Consider the following 23,774-nt stretch of genomic DNA (forward strand, 5'->3'; position numbering starts at 1 on the left):
CTCACAACCGTGGTCGCGGCTGAGGAAAGAACCCGCAAGAGAAATCACCGCCGGCTCAGTGATGGATTCTGTGAAAATGGCACTGACGGCCGGCGGGGATAATGTTACAGCTGGAACAGTTGGCTCAACGGGATGAGCAACTGAACCAGTACTGCAAGCAGGGGTAGCCGCCTGGGTCATCGCCTCGGGTAGGTTGACCAAACCTACCTTCATGGGTCCAGAGCTGCTCCCTCCCGCTCCACTCTGGAATGCCGTAGCATCCACGCCTACACGAAGACAAGATATATAAGTATAATAGCGGAAAGATATGAAGTTAAAGTTATGTACACTTACGGGTCTTTTTGAGCTTGAAGGTGCGAACAGGCGGGGACGAACCCGATGGAGCCGGCCTCTTCGAACCGGTAACCGTCGTCGTCCTGGGCTGCTCGGAGGTGACAGCCGTTTCAACCTCCGGAGCAGTGGTCTCAACACCACCTGGGTTCCCCGCCGCCTCTTCACTCTCGGTCTCCGACTCAGACCGGTTCACCTGGTCGGCGGTGGAGGCCACCTTCGCCTTGCCCTTCCCGCCAGCAGCCTTCTTCTTCCGCGTAAGAAAAGGACCATCTGCGGATACCTCATCAGAAGATGACAAGATTAGAGGAATTCCGGCAGAGGTTTCAGCATTCAGAGGGCGAGGGTTAAATAGTCTTTTACCTGGCCGCGTGGCGCTCAGTATTTCGTGGCCTGGCGGGTAGGCCTCCACAAACCGATCCGTAGTCTGCGCAAGGATGGGCAACTCGTTCTCGTCAAGAGCGCGAGTACCCAACCGAGCAGGACCGTCAGCTTCCCCCGGATGCAGGAGGGACTGCAAGTCATTTCCCTCTGAAATAAAAAGAAAAACAGTTATAAAAAACCTTAAATCAACAAAGAAGACGGAGCATACCGTAAGGGATAGAGTTCAAACCATATTAAAGTACGATGGGAATCTGTGGCGCATCCGCCCCAGCATCCTTCCACACCCTGCTCATACCGAGCATCACCATCCCGGACTCCGGAAAGCGGTAAACCGGAGTCTGGATCCGGGAAATCTTGGAGAACCATTCCGCCTCCTGGTAGTTGGAGGCGTGAAGGCTGGGGAGAGCTCTCCCGTTCTTAAATGTCATCGCTATAGGGACGACACGGGCAGAGATGTAAAAGAACTCCCGCTTCCAAGACCAAAGACTGCGCTCGGTAGCGCAGATCTTCAAACCCTTGATCCGGGTGACCAGGGTGTACCAGCCTTGGATACACCTCCAGGAGTATAAGGTCATCAGGCGGTCGACGTGGGGATCCACGCCAAGAATGAGGCACACCCACTCAAAATGGCGGATCTTGGCGATCGCCATTGGGTGTACCTCCGTCAGGTGCACACCGTGTCTATCCAGAACACGGTATACAAACTTCGTCAATGGGAACCTAAGATTCCCATAGACGAAGAAGGCGGCATATACCCCTATTTTGCCCTTGGGGGCATCGTACATCGTCTGGTGTGGCTCCGGAAACTCAGGCTCGAACGGCTCGAGCATGAACTTCCGGACGATGTACCGGTAAAGCTCGATGGGAAGAGCACACTGGCATTCGCCAGCAGTGCTCTTATCGTCCTTATCGGACGTAGACGTCGGGTTCTCGACATACAAGTCAGACTCCTCGACGATAGCTTCTGGATCATGAGTAGACGACATGTTTTGGAGGTAAAGAACGATTTCAGGAGAATGCTCGACAGAAAGAGTATTCGCCGGAAATCGCTTAGAAGGAGAAGAGAGAAGTGAAAGTGTGGATTACCAAGGACCCTCTCCCCCTTTATATACTCATCGCAATGAATGCGATGAATTTAATGCGGAGGAGAGAGAAAAGAGCTGGTGCAATGAAACTATGACACGTGGAAAAAGCAAGCTGGCAACAGCTGTTGACGGGACGCGCGCCGTAAAATCAGCACCCACGCGCCCGAAAAATCGCGCCCACGCGCCTGAAAAAGCGTCTGGAATGACCATATACTGTCACGTCGTCATAACTTCCTGCACGTCCTGACACTGTCCGAAGAAACCGTCGGACGACGTTTCAACAGTTTGGACTGTTCTTATCCTTTCACCAACCCTTCGAATTTCAAAAAGATTCAAAAGTAAGCGGGACTATACCCCTTACCTTGGCAACCAAGTAACTATAAGACAGGTGCGAGTACAGTGTCAAGGCAAAACCCTTCACATACTTAGCACCCGCAGGGAATGGACGCCAAGAATACCTTGGAAGTAAGATAACTATAAGACGAGTGCGGGTACAGTGTCAAGGCGAAACCCTTCACATACTTAGCACCCGCATGGGAATTGAAACCAAGAAGGATCTTCTGGGCCATGCTTGCGGAAAGGGAAATAACATCCCCGCATAGTGGGAACGTTGAGAACTAGATTGTTTGAAGCTCCAGGATGGAATTGGTTCTTTAACATAATTTATCACTATGTTTAAAACTACCAAAACCTCATGGAGAATCTACACAAGTGAAACTCAACGCTCCTGACTTGCGAGGAGGTTACACACCTACCCGCATCAGACCCAAAGATCAAGCAGAAAAGTCGGGAATTTCTGCACGTGACATTAGGGAAACCGCGGGAAGAATCCCCACGGACAACCTTAAAACTAAATCCTTTTCAAAACCCCTTGCTTAAGTCCAAAGTTCACCTCACTTATTAACAATTCATGAGAAGAACATTGGACTGGGGGGACTTGAAGAGGTAGGTCCCAGCAGAGCCCAGTTGGACCTGCAAGACTCACCTTGAAGAGGGACGTTTGCGCAAGGACCAACTGGTTCCGCAGGACCCACCATGCTCAGAGATGAAGACCTTACGCGCAATACGCCAGCTGTTCCCGCAGGGAAAGCCTCCCAATGGTGAAGTACCCCGCCTGTCCCCGCAGCTGCGGATACAAGCCATCAGGGAAGGTTACCTGCACTGATAGCAAGGCTACACGCACAAGGCACTAACTCAATAATTCAGTGTCACCTGAAGGAATGAGCAAGGCGGGAATACTCCCGCCCAAATGAGCCAGTCCGTATGCTTCTGGAAGATCTTTTGTACTATATCTGCCAAGGTATGGACAAAACAGACAAGATCTGACCAAAGCAGCCCATGAACCAATCACAGGGTGACAGCTCACCGACAACAGTACGAGGAGCATGCTCTAGTACTGTTTGTCACTATTAGCTGCTGCCTACTCACCAACCCTTGTCGTGGCACGCACATAGCCTGCAGTTGGTGGAAAAGGAATAGTACACAGCCGGCCTGGTCACTATCAGCCGCTGCCTACCCACCAACCAGCATGGCACGTGCGTAGCCCATAGTTGGTAGAACAGGAATATTATACAGCTGGCTGTACCTGCTTGGAAACCTACCTTCGGCTATAAATACTCCAACACCTTGGAACGGTATCATCATCCGGTATTTTACCTTCACTAGCTATTTCTCTCAATATACACTTATATTCAGAGCAATCTAGTCTGATTCTCATGCCGGAGGGTGGTCACAAGGAGGAACCCCCCCCCCTTCTCAGTGACGAGCTCACGGTGTCTGTTTTGCAGGTCATCTGAAGAACATCCTTCTTTGCCGGACCTAACCCTCGTGGGAAACATTACTTAACCCCCAGATTATCCATAATCTACTCGGGGTCGATTAGTGTTTCTTCACTGAGCTACCCCATGATGAGAATGAGGGAAGAAGTCCTTAGCTATCCCTTTGGCCTATAATAAGAAAGGTCCATCAAGACTCAGAAATTACCCTCGATCTTTTCAATCCCTCTAGTAGAGAATTCTTAGCCTTCGTCTTAGAAACTGAGCTCTCACAAAGCAAGTCATTACTTATTGTTTACACACACTTTCTATTTTACTTAGCCTACTTCTTTATCATTAGATCAATTAGGCAGGGGAAGACTCTGTGTACTAACTTTCTCTTCTTTCTTCTTCTTTTCAATCCCTTGCCACTTCCCTTCTTTGCTATATATGTGGCTTTGTATTTGGATTAGTTTTGCATAAAACATTCATGTAGATGAAATTTATGCATAGCATTGTGATCAAATGGTGATTCATTCCATGGGTTATATCTTAACTGTCGGGTTGCAAATTTTGTCGGTTACCAGAACGAGAATCAACCGTTCAATAATTGCTAGACAGGATGAAATTTTTAAACATATTTTTACATATGTTCATACAAGGAACCAACCAAAAACCATTATCCAAAACAAATCATTTGACTATGTTTGATTTCTAGGCTATTTTGAAATTGTGTCACTATCACCAAGTCTTATAATTATAATGCTAAAAATGTGATTAAAAAATTATTTTACATAATTTTTGTAATAATATTCTAAACATTGTTCGTTTATAAAAATCATCTGGACTAAATATTGTTTCACACCAACCAAACCCGACGTAACAAGTACCAAAAGCTACTCATTCTGGCATCTTGATCAACTATCAGTAAATAAAGGGCCCACCAATATCCTGTTAACCAACGACTTTCAACGGTCATTTTTGCATGAACCAACATTGTGATCATCATAAAAGATGAATACTTGTACAGAAACAACACAACCATACAAATTACAAATTTAGTATTTGAAAATAAGCTTTGATATCTTCACTTGACATCATCATAGCCGGCTGTTTATCGGATAAAACAAGGTCCAATAGCTGTGAAAACACGTAACTTAAATACGCAATCTTTTCTTGTTCCTAACAATATTAAAGATTGTAGGCCCGTCACCACAGATAAAGGATATCCGAAGGAATGAACTCAAACTAGGCTGCAGGCTGCTTCTATAAGAACAACTTCAACTTTGACTTTCATGGTGCGATTTTACTATCCCTTTTCTTGTTTTCGGTTAACGATATACACGCGTCTATTATTAATGAACACAAATTTAGAGTAATGTTGTAATAATAACTAGTGCATTAATAACCATAAATCTACCATAATATTGCAGTTAATACAAATTAGAAGAACATCATGTCCACCGGAGTACAAACATTAATGGTAATTCATGATGCATCAAGGAACGATGGTATAAGTCCGGTCATATCGGCCTTTGAAAGCTTACCGGTTAGACCAGGGGACGAGCTCACACTCCTTGTAGTTATTCACCATCCTAGTCCATGTGTGCAACCTTTCATTCATCATTACAATTTTAAAACTTAATGTAGCATTTTAAAATCAATTTATGCATCTAAAAAACTTACTCTATGTAGCGAAAACCAAGAGTAAAGACGACGAACATATGAGGAGGGAAGAGTATTGTAAACGTGAGGATGTGATCCGGTTGTCTACCATTTGTGCAGACGAAAAGGTTCAAGTGTTAACTGAATTCCTATTTAAATCAAGCATTCAAACATGATCTTATATTCGTTAAACGAGTTAAAGAAAAATGTGTTTTTCAGATAAAATTCTACGTCGACGTGCAAGTTGGATCTTCGTTAAAGAAAGTTGCTATAGAAGTTGCAAAAAGTTTAAGTGCGACATGGGTGGTACTTGAGAGGTACATGAAAGTAAACCTCTAATGATATTATTCAAACTTATAACCAATTAATAACTAATTAATAACCTTTGTTATATTATTTTCTTTAGGCAAATGAAGAAAGACAGAAAGTACTTCATGGAGAAGCTGGCATGTGGCATACTAAGGATGAAACGTGACGGAACAATCGAAAAGCTTAGAGGGCTAACAATGATTGATGACAAGAAGCAACAACTGGTTAAAAGGACTACAAGTAGTGATCATGTTTCTCATGTTACTTATGGTGAAATGATACCCGTAATGTCAAAACAAGAACTCTCGCTAAAGAGTGAGTAACTAACTAGTTTTAGCTCGGGTCAACATTAGTCAAGTAAATTATTTAATTTTACGTATATGACCCATTAGCAATAGAATATAGCTCGTATTACGGGTGGAAATTTTTGACACTACCTAAAGCTTGAAACACAAAAATAATCAGGTTTTGGGTTGGCATATCTAACTTGTTTTAAAAAATGGGCCATGTTAACTTGACCTTTTTAATTAAATGGGCCATGTTCAGGTTTACGTGTTTAACCTATTTGATTAAACAGGTCGACCCGCCAACCTGCTTAGTTAAATAGGTTGTCCCACTAACCTATTTACGACCCATATAACCCATTTTTTTGAAAACTCATAAATCGTATTGACACGTTTACAACTTGACTTTCACCTGCCAACCCTTTGATGCATTTAAATAATGGGTTAAACAGGTTGTGTTCAGTTGCATATTTAAGTGTCTAATACCTTTTACTTTGTTTTATAATCTTTTTGCCATCTTTTTTTTTCAACAGAAACTTCAAATACTCAAAAAGCAACAACTTTACATAAAACAAAAGGTGGATATTCATGTTACCGGTCATCTGCATCAATGGTTTCTACCTCAAGCTTCACAACTTCAGACGTTTCATCTGCATCGATGATTTCCACCACAAGCTTCACAACTTCTGAAGTTTCAAGCTGTACTGATGCAAGAAAATTGTCCACTACAGATGAATATGATTTTAAAAACACACAACCCGCAAACATTATTCTTGAAAGTAAAGATCAAACCAAGGTAGAATCGTTTGATGAAGAAGCGGATCAAGAACTAGACGAATTTGAATATTCTGTTTGTTCGGTTTGTGAAAACGAACGTCCCAATATTCGGTTAAAGCAAGACTTCACTTACGCCGAGCTGCTACAAGCTACTAACGGTTTCTCTTCAGAGAGTTATTTATCAGAAGGCGGATTCGGTTCTGTTTACGAAGGAACACTAAGATGCGGGTTAAAAGTTGCTGTTAAACAACATAAAGATGTAAGTTATCAAGGTGAAAAGGAGTTTAAATCCGAAGTTAAGGTACTCAGCAAAGCAAGACACCCGAATTTAGTCATGTTGTTGGGATCATGCTCGGAAGGAACACATAGGTTGCTTGTTTACGAGTTTGTGTGTAATGGTTCGTTAGATCAACACTTATCAAGTAAGAATAAATAGATTAGGTGATAAGTGAATATATATACTTATTAATGATTTAATGATTATATAATATTATAACATTTTATTATAATATGTAGGCCATGAACTTACTTGGGACAAACGAATAAAGATTGCACTCGGAGCAGCAAGAGGGTTAGATTATCTTCACAGGAAAAACATTATACACAGGGACATGAGGCCGAATAATATTCTTGTAACACATGACTACGAAGCACTGGTAACGAACGTTTCTTAAAATAATAAGATTTTACAAGTCGTATACTCATATTGTGAGTAACTTATTATTTGATGTGAATCAGCTAGGTGATTTTGGTCTAGCAAGAACGGTCTGTGTTGATACTGATGAAACTGGTGTGGTTGGGACCCTTGGATATGTAGCACCCGAGTATGCAGAGTGTGGGAAAGTGTCAACAAAGACGGATGTTTATTCGTTTGGTGTGGTTCTGTTGCAGCTCATCACTGGATGCAAGACAAGAGATGACAAATTTGGAGATAAAACTCTAGTGGAATGGGTAAGGCAAGCGGTTACTTAACGTCAAAGTTATCGAATTATAAAGTTTGAAACTTGGAATTGTATGTGCAGGCAAGACCGCTTCTTGAAGATAAGAATTATCCGCTTCTGATCGATGAGAAGATTCTTGATTCACATGATGTTCATGTCTTCCAACTTTATCTTATGGTAAAATTAGCGGAAGGTTGTCTCAAGAAAGATCCTGCCAAAAGAGAGACGATGGAAGATGTAAGTTTAACGTGGCCCGTTTTGTAATAATGGTTAAATTTTTGATAAATTATGTATAGTTTGTTGTGAACTACTTTTGGTTAGATTGATTCATAGTGATAATGCAGGTGGTGCAGGAATTAGAATGCATTAAGGATGGAACTACACGGTATGCAGAAGCAAAGTAATGTTAAACCAATTGAAATAAACTGGTTTAGAGCCACACCTAATGAAGATCGTTGGATATCCGAATTGTATATGCTTCATCGTGAAATACATTCGAATGTGGCATCCACATATGTTTAATGAGTATGGATGAATGTTCATGTTTGTTTTAGTTATTAAAAATCTGGATTTGAAGGTTAATTTTAACTTTTGTATATGTTTGTAAGTTCCTTTGATTATGCATGTAACATGTAGGCAAAGTTAAAATCCTATTATGGATCATTTTACCAGGTTTTTAATACCACATGAGTGTGCTATTGTACCATAACATATATCAAAACTACCATGGCAAATTCACTCAAAATAAAAGAACTATATAAAATCCAGTAATTACTAGCATTAGGTTCTAATTTGATTACATATAGTAAAGAAAAATAAACAATTTTTAGTGTTTGTTATACTAACATTTATAAGGAGACAATACACGACTATACACAAAAAATACTTAAAAGCCTCTGATCCCCATCAATGCAGTGTTTCCCATATCAAATGCGTCGAAGAGAAGCGAGTCTCTTTTCCAAATCATCAATATCGTTTGACTCAGAGCTGCACATAGATATAAAAATTTGTTTAGCGAGGTTATTTATTTATGTGAAAGGACAACTAATTATAACAATTCATGACTGGTGAAAATCATTCATTCTGTATATAGAATAGCTGTCATTTTAGGCAATGCGCTCTCTTTTCACCCAATCTACTCTTATTATTTTATGCAAAACAGCAACATGCTTATGGTTTCGTCCATAGTTATCAAATGTGTTCGCATAGGCCTCTCCGAGGGCCTAGGGGCAAAAAAATGTGGGCCTCAAATATAATAAGCGCGCTTAAATAAAAAAACAAAAACAAAATATTTATTGGAAAATATCACTTTTTTCAAATACCAAAATATTTCAAAACCATAATCCTTAACATAAAGTACCAAAACCATCTGAAAACCCAAAGCAAGTACCAAAATGATCGATCTCTGGTTATTCATGAAAAAATCAAGTTACTGATGTCATCAATTATTTATTGTAAGTATTTATTTAGTAAAAGAATTTTGAAATGTTTATTGTAGCCATAATAATGAATGTTACTGATGCGATCAAATGAGGGAAATTATTATTCTTTAAATAAACAGACATCGATCATTATTATTTATTGTGTTACTTTTCCTTAGTGATGAAACTTTCGTCACTAAGAAAAAGTAACACAACTAATCTTATGCAGTTAAAAAACGTAACATGCAACTATGCAAAATAGTAATTCTGTTTCACACATAATAACAATTATTATTATTATTATTATTGTTGTTGTTGTTGTTGTTGTTATCATTGTTATAAACTTGTGTTTTCTTGTGCAATAACTGCAAGTAGGAGTGAATGCGTATATGGTAAAAGTTTACCTCGGGACAGTATTTTCAACTTTCTTGGGTCCGAGACGGCCTTTTGGTGCAGAAGATAACTGTAAAAAGAATGTTATTAGAAAGATAAACAATTTGTCCATTTTCTTAGGAAAAATTCATATTTGCGTGTAGAAAAATTGTATTGTATTCAAATTGTGGAACTTTTAACCTAAAACTAACCTGAGATGCAATGCCAACACCAATCTCATCAAGCACCTACACAACACGCAGGCCAAAAATGTTAATTTTTATCAAGAGATGCTAAAAATTAAATATTTGAAAACATAGTTGCATAATCTACCTGGTTTGTAAGCTCCTCTGTTTCCTCTTCAGCCTCATCTTTGTCTAAGGTTTCATCAATGGATTCAGACATCATCTCAATCTGTTAGCAAATAAGTAGTAGCTGATATTAATTGCAAAGTTGCAATGATCAGTTATTCAATAGCAATAATGTAATGCAATTACCGTCATATCCAGCTGAGCTGACTCCTTCTGGAAATTCTTGATAACTTTAGCTTGTTTTGCAGGGGCCATTTCCTGTTAAAAAAAATAAAAAATAATAATAATAATACCAAATTAGATAGAAGCAACTTTTGTGACGGTAAAATATTTTGAGTTATACCTTGTTCATGGCAACCATCGCTTTTGTTGCACCTTTCATTCCAGTAGAGATAGAGGTGTTAGCATAAAGAGCCTGCAAAAACAACTCAAAAGTCAGTAAACATGCATAGTATAGTTTGATGATGACATTCGCAAACATAATACCCAGTATTGTTTTTATATAATAATACCTGTGTATATAATAATACCTGTGTATGAGTTGCTACGCCTCTAATCTGTGCACGGCTCCCCTGCAAATTTGTTATTTGTTGTCGAAGACGAACAAGCTGGCGAGCTAATATCTTGGTGGCAGCCTAATCATATTCATATGAAAAGTATCACAATTCACAGCTGTATTAACTTGTTCTTTTACTGAAACTTAATGTTACATAAATGTTACATAAAAGGTATCATAGTTGTAAAAAATGCAAAAACCAGAAGATGCACTAACCTCATTCCCAATTTTAGCTGTTTTTTTAATCTCTGCAACTAATTTCCTCTCCTAAGATTCAAATTATGTGTGAACTTAATCGAGGTAAAAAAAGAAATCATATGTAGCATAAGAATGTTATAAATTCCTCCATTTGTAAGGATGCGATTTCACGCTCAATATCTGCAATTTAAATAAATCAAGCTTGATCAAACGAAAAAAGAAATATATATGTTTGAAAATATTATGTTAGAAATTATGAAAAATGGAAACAAATTAGGATATAAAAGCTAGCAATTTTATCTATAAACATTCATTAGCAAAATTGGTAAAATATCCTAAGTAAGATGGGAATTGTAAAAGTTAATATTTAGCTAAATCACATACTAACACTCCTCAAGTTTCAAATTATGTGTGAACTTAATCTCTGCAACTAATTTCCTCTCCTAAGATTCAAATTATGTGTGAACTTAATCGAGGTAAAAAAAGAAATCATATGTAGCATAAGAATGTTATAAATTCCTCCATTTGTAAGGATGCGATTTCACGCTCAATATCTGCAATTTAAATAAATCAAGCTTGATCAAACGAAAAAAGAAATATATATGTTTGAAAATATTATGTTAGAAATTATGAAAAATGGAAACAAATTAGGATATAAAAGCTAGCAATTTTATCTATAAACATTCATTAGCAAAATTGGTAAAATATCCTAAGTAAGATGGGAATTGTAAAAGTTAATATTTAGCTAAATCACATACTAACACTCCTCAAGTTGATTCATATATGTCAAGCATACCCAAATTTACTACATCCTACATAAAAGTGGCAATTGAAGCGTATTTGCTAGTGAGTTTTGCTAAAAGGGAAATGGGGTCAAACAAGTTGAAAGTCCTCCAAACTCTATTTTCCATGCATACTTTTTTATTCAAAGATTTATAATTTCATTGTAACACTTCTGTTTCTGTGATCGTACTTGAGGCGTGTTTCAGCTGATTAAAAATGAATGGGTAAACAAACATGAACCCAGTTTGACCCATTACCAACCAGCGTGACCACCGTCAAGACTAATTGAGAGAACAAGATGACGAGGAGTTTTTATGGGACAGAAAGAAAGATAAGCACAAACCATATTGCAAGCATGTGAAAGTTGAAGTAGTGCAAGAAAATATTACCATCAAATCAACAGTAAACATACACCCTAGAACCATACAGTTGCAGTTAAGATTTATCTTAATATACGGAAACATTTTAACTTACTAATGACTTATGGTACTTGGAGACTGGCATAAAAAACTATGTATCTTTCCTTATTCTATCATCCCCTATTGTATTCCTACCATTAAAACACATGTAGTAACTACATATTTTACTGACATAATTCTTAAACAAAAGAAACTACAAAAAGAAATGAACTTTACCGCGTGTAGCGACAGCCATTTCTCTTTTGCTCTCCCTCAGTGCATCTGTAAATCGGATGCAAAACAAAACAATTCGTCATCAAATCAAAAGATAACTGTTTGACCATTTTAAAAAACACAACACAAGAGAATCCTTAACTAAAATACTGCAAAACGAATCAAACATTACCAGAAAAAACAATGATAATAGCTACAAAAATTGAACATACTCCTTCCGACCCAAATTTGAGTCAATTAGGCAGGCACTAAAGAAATTAATCTTTAACCAAAATTAGGCAACTTTAACCTAAACCCATCTATTTTGAGAAAGAGGGTAAAAGCTCCAATTTAAAAGGGTAAATTCGTCTTAAAGTAACTAAATTAGGCAACTTTAACCTAAGCCAATCTCACACTTCCAAGATTCAAGACTGTAACTAGAGTACATTTGGGAAATTTTAAAACTTTTAACAGATAATTGAACATAAATTAAATTAAGCACTTAGCATAATAATCTTTAACCTAAATTAAGCAACTTTAACCTAAACCCATCTCGAACAAGAAGATTCAAGACTGTAATTAGGTTACATTTGGAAAATCTTAACAGATAAATTGAACATAATCATTCCGACCCATAATAATCTTTAACCTAAATTAAGTAAATTATCCAACTTTAATCTAAACCCATCTCAAATTTCCAAGATTAAAGACTGTAATTAGTTTACATTTGGCAAATCTTGAAACTTTTACATAAAAATTGAACAAAAAGTAAAGAACTTTATGCAAGAAATGGAAAAAGAAAGAACCTTTGGGTGAAGTCTTCTTCTTGAAGAGGTTCATGGTTGGAGGCAGATCTGGAAGAACTAACTGGGGTTTGGAGTGATGTGTAGCTGGTTACTTAAACAGGGTCGGCGCCAATGTAGCCGTTGCAGTTTGTGAAATTACTTTAATGCCCATGATTGCAAAGACTCTCCACTATGGGACAAATTGCTGCTGTTCTGTTCCCATTGACCATGTTTCTTGGGATGTCAGTTTTGAGAATGAGTTTATGACCAAAAATAATAATATTTATAGTCGGTTTAATATGATAAGTTATTTAAAGTAAGTTGTTGATTATTTTTAGAAGATCAATTAAAGTAATCATGTAAAAATAAATTATGCATGTTTGTATCTAAGGACTTAGGAGGTTCTTGGTTCGAATCTCGAGCTTATTCGAATTTTCGTTTAACCGTGTGATACGCTAGAGAGTTCTATTCTTGCGACAATGGCTGTCAAGTAGCAGCCGGCTGTATGGTTTTCCAAGGAAATACCGAAACCAAACTCTATCGTGAGCCTGGTTAAAACAAATTAGTATGGCTAGAGTGGGGCACCGAGGTTCTCCAAATTTGGAGAATGTGGTGGCTTAACGTATAGAAAGTCACTGTTAAAAAAAATCTAAGGCCCTCCATAGCGGGCGTTATCTGTGGGCCATCCCCCCCCCCCCACAAAAAAACAAAACGCCTGGGAACACTGCCCATGGGACATTTTGGCCTTCAAAAAGTCCCCCTCCCACCACTGCGTTTTGCACAAAACACTTGATGAAGAGGAAAGGATCAGTGAGGATTTTGAGTCAATTTCGCCTCATTTCGTAATTGGAGCTACGCGTTATTGATTTTGTGACTTGTCTGTTAAGGTACAATGAAGTAATGTATGCAGATCCGTGAATCAACTCTTGCATGAGATGAAGATAACTCAGATAAACTACTTGTTCGACAATGATTTCAGTTTACAAGAATCTTGTTTCTATAAGGTTTCATATAATTTTTTATACAAAAAAGAGAGATTTGGAAGGATTATGTATTAAGTGGAGGGTTGTATAAATAGGGCAAATGCACCCTTTTAAACTTGTGGAGTTTCTAGTATGGTAACCTTTTGAACAAGCACGATATTTACTTGCCAACCTAAGGGTTCATGACTGTTCATTTTTTTTTGTTTGATTTGGTCAGCATTATGCAAATCATCACATCAATTTGTGGTCTTTCGGTTCGAAATGGTAAAGGTTGCTCTCAGGTGGATCCTTGTATTTTCTATAACTCAAAACACACTTTAACTCCTTTTAAAATATAATTTTCCATCAATTACCCACCATTTTCAAAATTAACTCACTTTTATAAATAAATAAATTAGATAGTACCTAACAATAGTAATGTACAACTTTAGTGTCATTGTTGTTTAAATCCATCAAAGATTTAAAAGGTTTAGAAACCTTATTATCTTGTCCTTTATTATGACACCTTCAAGTTGTTCTATATATACCCTCCTCACTAGTTCACCATTCAATATGCTGTCTTAGACATTCACCGGGTGAATTGTGGGTCTACAAAAGGAGGCTAAGTCAATTATGACTGATAACTATGGACAACGAGCACGTATGTTACAAAGAAACTTTCCACGAGGGGTTTTGTTTCAAACGTGTCCATTGGGTGTATATGATAGCCTTTTGTAAATTCGTATTGATCGCTTTTGGATTTCATGGGGCTTGCTTGTGTTTTTGCATTGGTTATGCAATTATGCTTCAAACTTCAATCCATCGGTTAAGTCAGGCTGGTTGAACCCAATTTCGTCCTTGCTTACCATGCCTTAGGTAATTATTTATGTTTGGCATTTTGTCAATTAAAGGACGCGTTTACAATAGGTAGATATGTAACTTTTAACTAAATTATAGATATAGAGATTTCAATATGAACTCTCCAAGTCTTTTTTTTGGTATCAACTATAGAGACACTTTAACTACTGATCGTGCCTAAGTTTTTCAATGTGTCATCCATTCTTCTTCTAGAATATGTCTCATATGTAACATTTACTTTTAAAAAATTGTTGCTTACCAAAACCAATAAACATTAAATGACAAGTTGCGTTTATTACATGACGTGAACTTTCAAATTATCTTTTATTTTATTTTGTTGTCCATGGATGTGTATAAAATTTTCAAATTTTAAGAAAGATAAGATTGGAATGGTTAGTTTAATAAAATTGATAAATGTCATTTGGTAAAAGGCTCATGGGTATTCTAACGTCCAACATAAGTTAAGATGACATGACACTTTAAATATGCATTAAACCACTTCTCACTAGTGTTGAGTTTGTTAAAAATGTCCATAGATTATGCTTTTCACGGGATAAAGGAACAATATGTATTAATTACTAATTGGTTTGTTATTAATTATGGATTAACCATTTTCTTTGGGTGAGATAGAGTGAAAGGGAGAAAAATTAGCTTATGTAGAGTTAAGATGGATTAATGCATACCCCATGGCCTTAATGAAGGTCATTGGTTATAACACAAGCAACTCATGTAAATGTGAAAGTACGCGAGATTTTAGTTGTTCGAATAAAAATACAACAACAACAACAACAATAATAATAATAATAATAATAAATGTTGTGTTCTTTTGACTCTTGCCATCAAAGTTTCACACCTTTACACGTTGGTCATTCTAACTTTGGTGTTCTTTAAACTTCTGTCACAAAAATTTTATATATTTACTTGTTGACCTCTTAACTTTTAAAACATAAATTTTGACCACAAAACTTTTAGCCTTTCAACTTTAACCACAAAAGTTTTACACTTATAAAATAAAAATTTTCAGACTTTCAACTCTTCGACACAAAGTTTTTAGAAACTTTTGGATTTTCAACTTTGGTAAGAAAACATTTTACAAGTAACGAACTAAAGCGATACCGACTGAGTTCCCTTATACTTCTTAGAAAAGGTATAAATTCTCATCCTAAACCCTTGGGTTCTGTTTGGAATAGATGAGGGAATTGAATGGATGAGGGAATGGAATGGATCATTACCATTCCATTGTCTTGTTTGGTTACCATCTAGAAAACTAAAAATGCAATAAATAATTAATTAATGTTGTTAGTCAGGTAAAAAAAAGAGAGAATAAAATAAAATTGGAGATAAGCAGTGGTGATGGTGGTGGCGGTAGTGGTGGTGAGCGGTGGTGGGAGGCGGTGGCGAGAGTGGGAGGCGATTGGTGATGGTGGTTGGTGGTGGTTAGTGACGGTGGCAAGTGGTGTGGCGGTGGCGGTGGTTGGTGTACAGAAGAGGTGGTGGTGGGTATTAGCGGTGGTGGGTAGGTTGCGGTGATGGTGGGTGGCAGTGGTGGTTGCGGATGGTTAATGTGGCGGCAGTAGTCGGCGGCTACAGCAGTGGTCTGCGGCGACGGCAGGGGTGGGGCTGATGGTGGAGGTGGCGTTGGTGGTGGGTGGTAGTGGTGATGGTGATCGATGGTAATAGTGGGAGGGTGATGGAGATGAGTAAGGTGAAAGAGATGATGGAATGAAAAAAAAACAAGGGGATGGATGGAATGAATTAGGGTGTTTTAGAGGGAATGGAATGGACAAGGTAATGAGTGATTTCATTCATTTAGCCAACCAAACACACTTTTCTTCATTCCTTCGTAATGGTCCATTCCATTCCACCTTCCATTCCTACGTACAAACGCTACCTTGATTTCATGTTCCTAATCTCAATTCTCAATCACCATGGAAATCACAAAAATGTCACAAGCCACCCAACTACACGCCCAATTCCTCAAACAACACCCACAACCCAACAACACTCAAACCCTAATCAAAATCTTCAATTTCACCTCTCTATCACTTTCCGGCAACCTCACATACGCCCACCACATCCTCAACTCACTCAAACCCACTCCGAGCCTATTTCGACTCAAACCCACTTCAATCCATCACGTTCTTCCTCAATTGGCTCAATTACAAACACCCATTTCACCCTTTACCCGATAGGTTCACTTACCCGTTCGTTATTAAAGCTTGTGCCAAATTGAAGCGTAAAAGATTCGGTAAGCAGGTCCATGGGTTGGTTTTAAAGTCCGGGTTGGGTCCAGATGTGTTTATTCAAAATGGGTTGATTAATTTTTACTCCGGGTGTGATGAAATGGGGTGTGCATATAAGGTGTTTGATAAAATGCCTGAGAGAGATGTCGTTTCGTGGACAAGTGTGATTAACGGGTTGGTTGATAATAAGCGGCCGGTGGAGGGGTTGAGGTTGTTTAAGAGGATGGAGATGGAAGGGTTTGAGCCGAATGATGTGATGGTGATTTAGGTGCTAAGAGCGTGCGCGGAAACCGGAGCGTTGAGTGTTGGGATGAGGTTGACTGAGTTTGTTGATGGTAAAGGGGTTGGGTTGAGGAAGAATGTTGTGATGGCGTTTATTGATATGTATTCAAAGTGCGGGTGCTTGGATGGTGCAATGAGGTTTTTTGGTGAGGCCGATAATAGAGATGTTTATGTTTGGACGACGATGATTTCGGGTCTTGCGAGTCACGGGCAGTGTAAGGAAGCGATTGAGTTTGAGGAAATGGAACGTGTTGGTTTGAAGCCGAATGAGAAAACGATGACTGTTGTGTTATCGGCTTGTAGGAATATGGGTTGGGTCGATGAAGGGTTAACGTATTTTGATAATATCAAGAACGTGTATAAACTAAGACCGACTGTACAACATTACGGGTGCATAGTGGATTTGCTTGCTAGATCCGGAAGACTAGACGATGCTCAAAAGTTCACCGAATCCATGCCCATCGAGCCCGATGCGGTGTTATGGAGATTTTTTTATACGGGGATGTAAAGTTCACGGGGATACCGAGCGAGTGGACCATCTGATTAAACACCTTGAAGGCGCAAAGACAGATTCGTGTGACGACTGTGGAACGTATGTGTTACTCGGTAACGTGTACGCAACTAACGGAAAATGGAAGAATAAAGCGAATGTGAGACGGTTAATGAACCAAAAGGGGCTCGTGAAGCCATCAGGGCATAGTCGGATTGAACTTGACGGTGTTGTTTACGAATTTACAGCTAGAAGTACTTGTAACATTGAGGCTGCGAGTATTTACAAGAAGTTGGAAGAAGTAGAGGAGGCTTTAAGGGTTAACGGTTATGATCCGAAGTTATCAGAGGTGTTGCTTGAAATCGATGACGAAGAGAAGGCTTCGCAGTTACCTCATCACAGCTAGAAGCTTGCAATCTCGTTTGGGTTGATAAAAACTGAGCCTGGGACCATAATTAGGGTTGTAAAGGACTTAAGGTCTTGTGAGGATTGCCATTCTTTCATGAAACATGTTTCGGGTGTTTACCGACAAGAAATATTGATTAGGGATTGCATACGGTTTCATCATTTCAGGAATGGAGAGTGTTTTTGTGGAGATTATTGGTAATAGGAACAATAAAAATAGGAAAACTAATAGTTTCTGGTTAATTATAGATGCAACCTGATTTCTAAGGTGATGTTTTTATTTTCTAATTTTTTTGTATGATGCAACTTTTAATCATTCTTTCAATGAATTTTATAAGATTATGCAGTCCTTTTGTATCTATGTTCTCAAGAAAACAATATTTCAACTGTACTAGAGGTTGCAAGGTAGATACAACGGATAGGTTGGGTAATGGGTCAAACGAGTCGCATTTTAGTACTGGCCGAGGCAGGTCATGTTGGATTGACTCGCAACCGCGTTTTTGATCATTTGTCAAGTTTACATGATCATACTTATATGATCATGTAAATCTTTAGTTACATTTGCATTTTATTGATGTAATCGAACTTATAAGCCTGTGTGATACATGGGTGATTAGACAGGTATTTTGGTTTTAAAAAAAATATATTATATTATTTAACTAGAATAGAGCCCGTGTGATACATGGGTGATTAAAAAAATAAAAAAACTGAGTCATGGGTTATAACATAACTAAAAGGGTTCGTGTCCCATATTATGCTTAGAAGAAGAGATGATAAATAGGAAGTTGCTCACAGACATTTACGTGACATTTATGTAGAAGACCTAGAATGATGTCATGTGGAAAAATCATATTGCTTTAATATTAAATTATACACTTTTGACCCGTAAACTCGTAATACCTCTGTAAAAAAATTCAGCAAATTGATCAAAATGTGGAAACCAGTTATTATTTCTTAGGTAATAACTAACTTGAGATAATTGGAAATTGTTAATAATATAATTCTAAGAAAGTCAAGTTTATTTGAGTTAATTAATAAATCTATAATATATATAAACGAAAACCCTAAAATCCTATGTGTCACGATGTGGTCGCTCCCTTCTTTTATGGAAGCCACCCAGATTGCTTGATTTTTAAATGGAGGTCTCTCGTTGATTTAACCCAAATTAATGGATATGGGTTTTAACAAAACTAGATAGCTCTTAAACGGGTTATAACATCTCATTAAATTAAAAATTAATCTTACCAATTATTTGATATGAAAATCATATAAAATAGGGATATACTAAAATTTAATATCCAATTTAAAAAGAAAAAGATATTATTTATAATTAATAAACAATTTTATTGTAAAAAACATAAGCGGGTCATGGGTCACCAAATCCAGATAGTTTTTAAACGGGTTATAACATATTATTTATTTATGAAACTCTTTCATCATCAAACCCTAAGTATATTATTAACTTTCTTACAATAAAGAAAATTAAAATCCAAAAAATAAATATTAAAAAACGAAAAATGTAAAACAACCATTCTCTAAAGCCATCAGATTGCTTTATTTGTAAATGAAAGCTTCTCATGCATTTAACCCGAATTCACCGGTAAAGGTCTCACCAAACCCAGATAGCTTTTAAACGAGTTATAACATCTCATTATATTAAAAATTAATCTCATCAAATATTTGATATGAAAATCCTATAAAATAGGGATACACTAAAAATTAATATCCTATTTTATTAAAAAAAGATATTATTTAATATTTATAATTAAGAAACAATTTTATAATAAAGAAAATAAACGGGTAATGAGTATCACCAAACCCAGATAGCTTTTAAACCGGATTATAACATATCATTTATTTTTGAAACCATTTTATCATCAAACCTCAAGTATATTAATTATTAACTTTCTTACAATAAATAAAATTAAAATCCAAATATACATATATAAATATTAAAAACGAATAATGTAAAATACCCCCCGTAATACGGGGGATAAAATCTAGTATTAAATATTAATGAATGCATTAATTGCAATATGATTTAACATAAAAATGCAATAAATTGAAAGAGTGATAATTAAAAAATTAGTTAATTATGTGGAATATATATAAATGAAAATTGATTAGTTGGCATTCCGACATATTTGAAAGATATGTGTAAAACATGTATTGCTTTAATATATTAGTTAGATTAGATTAAAATAAAACCTTTTGATTTATTATATTGTGGGCCGTTATCGGATTAATAATAAGCCCAGTCCGATCTCAAACCCACCCATTATTATTATTACTACATTAAACATTTAGGGTTCTTCTTCTACGTGCTCTGTTTGCTTTCGTGCTCATCAATCTCGTTGCAATCATGTAAGTTTATTATGCTTATTTATCTCTAATTTGAACATTATTAGCATTAGCAGTCTAATTGACTATGAAAAACAATTTATTGTGATTTTTAACACTTAGACGTAGTACTAGTGTGTGTGGTATATTATCAGCATCTATTTGTAACACAGTAATAACATAATTTCGTACAGTGTTGTAGAAACCGCTAGGCGCTTGTCCTACCATCTATGGATTAATTATATTGGAATTTTATATGTATTAGGTAGAGTGGCGGCTGATCGGCTTGTACTCAGACATGATAAATATAACATAAAATAATTATTGGATATTATACATATGTTAAGACAAGCATAATTCGCGTTAAAATAAACATAATTCATATGAAAAAAAAACAAATTAAAAGTTCATGTTTTGCTGTTATTTTTAACTTTTTACTTAAAAGAAAAAATTGGTGGCCAAGTTGACCTTGGAGGCCAAGTAATCCCGAGTACTCCAAAGTTTGACCGAGTTGGACCTTGGCGAGTAATGGTGGCCGACTTGTGAAAAGGCGGCAAGGTTGATGTCCGAGGACCTTGGAATCGCCGATTCCAAGGCCTCGGAATCCGACTTTTACAACACCAGATAGAGGAAGGTTCATCAGGGAACTCGAAAAGGTGGGGAACCTGGGAATCATTGACTGAATAAACTCCGATTGAACTCATTGCGGTGTTGGAACCGGCTTGTTGAAACTTTATATATATTTAGGGTTTAGCATTTCTGGTTAAGGTTCGACAAGCTGGTTCCAATGCCGCCGCTATGAGTTTGATCGGGGCTTGTTTGGTCAATGTTTCCCTGAATTTCCACTTTTTTGTGGTTCCTGAATGAACTCACTCTTATATCTCTTATATAAGTAATATAATATATATTGTGTGCGTTTATTTATATTTGTATAATTTTGAAAAGTTACATTTAAAAGTTTACATTAATACTTCAAAGTTCACATAGTATAGTTCAAACATTAACATTTTAGTTCATGGAGCGGGTCGGGAACTCAGGTTAATGGGTTAAAACCGAGGTCCAATTTTGACCTCCTTTGAACGATTTGTTAGTCTGATTAGGTGAAATCAAATCGGTGTAGCATATAGCGACTAATTGTGATTTTTACAACACTGATTCCGTACTTAACTTTTTGAACTGTTTTGTTGTTATCTCTGTCTGTATGTTGATCACTTTTAAATAGAACTGGCTAGGTCAGAAAAGATGTGACCTCATGCTTTGCTGTGTATTTTCTATCATACATTTGCAGACACATGTCTATACTCTCAAACCAAAAAATGGAAAATAAATAAGATGATGCCATATTTTTCATTCTTCTCTATATGATTAATTTCATTCTATGCTTAAATGCTAAAAAGACAACCTAGTGCCTGTTATAAGATTTGTTCAAATTCTTATGCAACTGTTATAGTCTGTTACTCTACAAACACTTCCTATCAAGTTATTGAACGCTGGATAAGTTTCTTACAACATGCCTATTTTATTTAATATTCATCCATATTCAGTTTTATAACACGACTCGTTTGTGAAGGTCTCGAATATGTGTAAAAAATCTGCCAAAACATGTAAATGATGAACGCCTACAAGATTATTTTTCTCAGAAGGGGGAAGTAACTGATGCCAAACTCGTGCGGACCAGGTACTTTTTCGTGTCTTGTCTTTAGTTATAATTACGACTTCTCCATATGTTTGGTGTCTGCATATTGTTTCGTTTTTGTTATAATTATTGGATTTAATTTTCTTTCAGAGAAGGTAAAAGCAGACAATTTGGTTTTGTTGGTTTCCGGAGCGAGAAAGAAGCTGCAGAAGCTCTAAAATTCTTCCATGGTTCTTTCATGGATACGTGCAGGATTACTTGTGAGGTGCGTGATTATGGATCTATCATATTTATTTGTTGAAACAAGTTGTTATTCTTGTTTCTCTTCTAAGCTAGTAAAATATCACTTTATAATGTATTTTTAATCAATCCAAAAGATAGAAATGTGTGGTTATAGCTCTGAAATGAAGATCAGCCTTATAATATATATATTTTTTTAAATGAGTGTATTCCATACACAGGTTGCGCGCAAAGTGGGTGATACAGAAATGCCACGTCCATGGAGCCGATACACTCTTAAGAAACAAGAGTCAACTAAAGTTAAAAAGGAACCTGCTAAGGCAAGTAAGAAAGTAACACCGGAGGTGAAGGATATTACCGAGGATGGTGACCTTCAGTTCCAGGAGTTTCTTCAGGTCATGCAACCGCGCACAAAGTCAAAGTTATGGTCTAATGATCTTCTGGAAGCCACACAAGAAAAAGACAGTAACAAGAAAGTTCAAGAACAAGGCAAGAAGAAGAAGAAGAAAACAGAATCTGACAAGTTAAATGAAATCAGCGATAAAACATATCAGATATGGATTACTTTAAAAGCAGAGTAAAGAAAGATTGGTCAGATTCAGATGCTGATGATGCAGAGGAAATTGAAAATGATGATGATGTCATATCATATCATATCATGCCCAGTAAAATCCCACCGACAGCAAAGCTATAAGTAGGGTCTGGGGAGGGTGGGATGTAGGCACACAGTACCTCTATCCAAAGGAATAAAGAGGTGGCTTCCAGAGAGACCCTCGGCTCTAAGTACATGTGTATGAAGCAAAATAAAGGAAATCAAAGTTTAACAGTTATATAAAAACTACTACTAATTATAATAATATTAATAATAAGATCACAGTTTAACAGCTATATAAAAGCTAATAATAATTATAATAATAATAATATATGTAAGGGAAATACCATTATGGTATGTGACCTAAATAAGTTAAGTCTAAGCCCTAAGGTATTCAATTCTCTCTAAAAATGATGATGATGATGATGTTGAAATGAAGGAAGTACATGAAAGTGACCCTGAAAACCCTAAAGAAACAGATGATGTGGATGAACCATCATCAAGTTTAGAAGATGAAGATGATGTTTTACAAACCGGTCGTCTTTTCGTTAGAAACCTGCCATATACTGCTACGTATGTTTCTTAATCTTCTTTCAAATTCTAATATTTTATGATTTATAACCATATTGATTTTTAATGAAAAACAGGGAAGATGATTTGAGGGAGTATTTCAGCAAGTTTGGCAATGTATCTCAGGTTCATCTGGTGGTTGATAAAGATACAAAACGATCAAAGGGAATTGCTTACATTCTTTATGCACTCCCAGAATCTGCAGCCAGGTTTGCAAATTTTTTAAATCTGACACCATGCTGATAAGTTTCAAGATATTGTTTTTGTAAGTATATAGCTGAAATGTACAGGGCACTAGAAGATCTTGACAATTCTATATTTCAAGGCAAACTTCTGCACATTATGCCAGCAAAGCAGAAAGTTGTTCCTGTGAAAAAAGAGTGAGCTTTTTTTCCATAAGCTAATCTACTGAAACTATCAAATCCATTATTATTATATCTTACAAGTCAAATTTGTATTTGTTTAATCAGCGAGTCTGACCAACATTCAAAGACGTTTAAGCAACAGAGAGAAGAAAAGAGGAAGAAATCTGAAATTTCTGGAGATACAAAAGCCTGGAACAGTTTATTTATGAGACCAGATACAGTATG

The 23,774-nt window shown here is 36.9% G+C and overlaps 2 protein-coding genes and 2 pseudogenes across 4 annotated transcripts; 3 read left to right on the forward strand and 1 right to left on the reverse strand.

Annotated features, from left to right (window-relative positions):
* The first annotated feature begins 4,775 nt into the window (after positions 1-4,775).
* Positions 4,776-7,987, forward strand: LOC143565833 (putative serine/threonine-protein kinase PBL5). The gene is made up of 10 exons (XM_077052691.1): positions 4,776-4,851; positions 4,987-5,157; positions 5,249-5,346; positions 5,438-5,535; positions 5,625-5,842; positions 6,345-7,010; positions 7,105-7,244; positions 7,327-7,539; positions 7,611-7,766; positions 7,874-7,987. The coding sequence occupies exons 2-10, from the start codon at positions 5,010-5,012 to the stop codon at positions 7,931-7,933; spliced, it is 1,797 nt and encodes a 598-aa protein (XP_076908806.1). The 5' UTR covers positions 4,776-4,851; positions 4,987-5,009; the 3' UTR covers positions 7,934-7,987.
* Positions 7,988-8,344: 357 nt separating this feature from the next.
* On the reverse strand, positions 8,345-12,628 carry LOC143565835 (vacuolar protein sorting-associated protein 2 homolog 2-like). Of its 2 annotated transcripts, none has more exons than XM_077052693.1 (11): positions 12,588-12,628; positions 11,806-11,850; positions 10,530-10,567; positions 10,406-10,453; positions 10,164-10,268; positions 9,977-10,048; positions 9,820-9,891; positions 9,656-9,736; positions 9,535-9,570; positions 9,355-9,413; positions 8,345-8,516 (listed from the first exon to the last, which is right to left on the reverse strand). In XM_077052693.1, exons 1-11 carry the CDS (start codon positions 12,619-12,621, stop codon positions 8,456-8,458), a joined length of 651 nt encoding a protein of 216 aa, XP_076908808.1. In that variant the 5' UTR covers positions 12,622-12,628; the 3' UTR covers positions 8,345-8,455. The 2 variants fall into 2 exon arrangements, with proteins under 2 accessions (XP_076908808.1, XP_076908807.1); XM_077052692.1 differs by lacking the exon at positions 10,530-10,567 and adding an exon at positions 10,904-10,941.
* Positions 12,629-16,314: 3,686 nt separating this feature from the next.
* LOC143565836 (pentatricopeptide repeat-containing protein At4g21065 pseudogene) lies at positions 16,315-18,021 on the forward strand (annotated as a pseudogene).
* A 2,100-nt stretch (positions 18,022-20,121) lies between these two features.
* Positions 20,122-22,716, forward strand: LOC143565851 (uncharacterized; annotated as a pseudogene). The gene is made up of 4 exons (XR_013141141.1): positions 20,122-20,170; positions 21,717-21,824; positions 21,933-22,047; positions 22,244-22,716. The product of XR_013141141.1 is annotated as an uncharacterized LOC143565851 (transcript).
* The last annotated feature ends 1,058 nt before the right edge of the window (positions 22,717-23,774 follow it).

Source organism: Bidens hawaiensis, unplaced genomic scaffold (genome assembly GCF_021521415.1).
Source record: "Bidens hawaiensis isolate Kalapana, Puna unplaced genomic scaffold, B.hawaiensis_p1.1 tig00022546_1, whole genome shotgun sequence".
NCBI classification, from domain to species: domain Eukaryota; kingdom Viridiplantae; phylum Streptophyta; class Magnoliopsida; order Asterales; family Asteraceae; genus Bidens; species Bidens hawaiensis.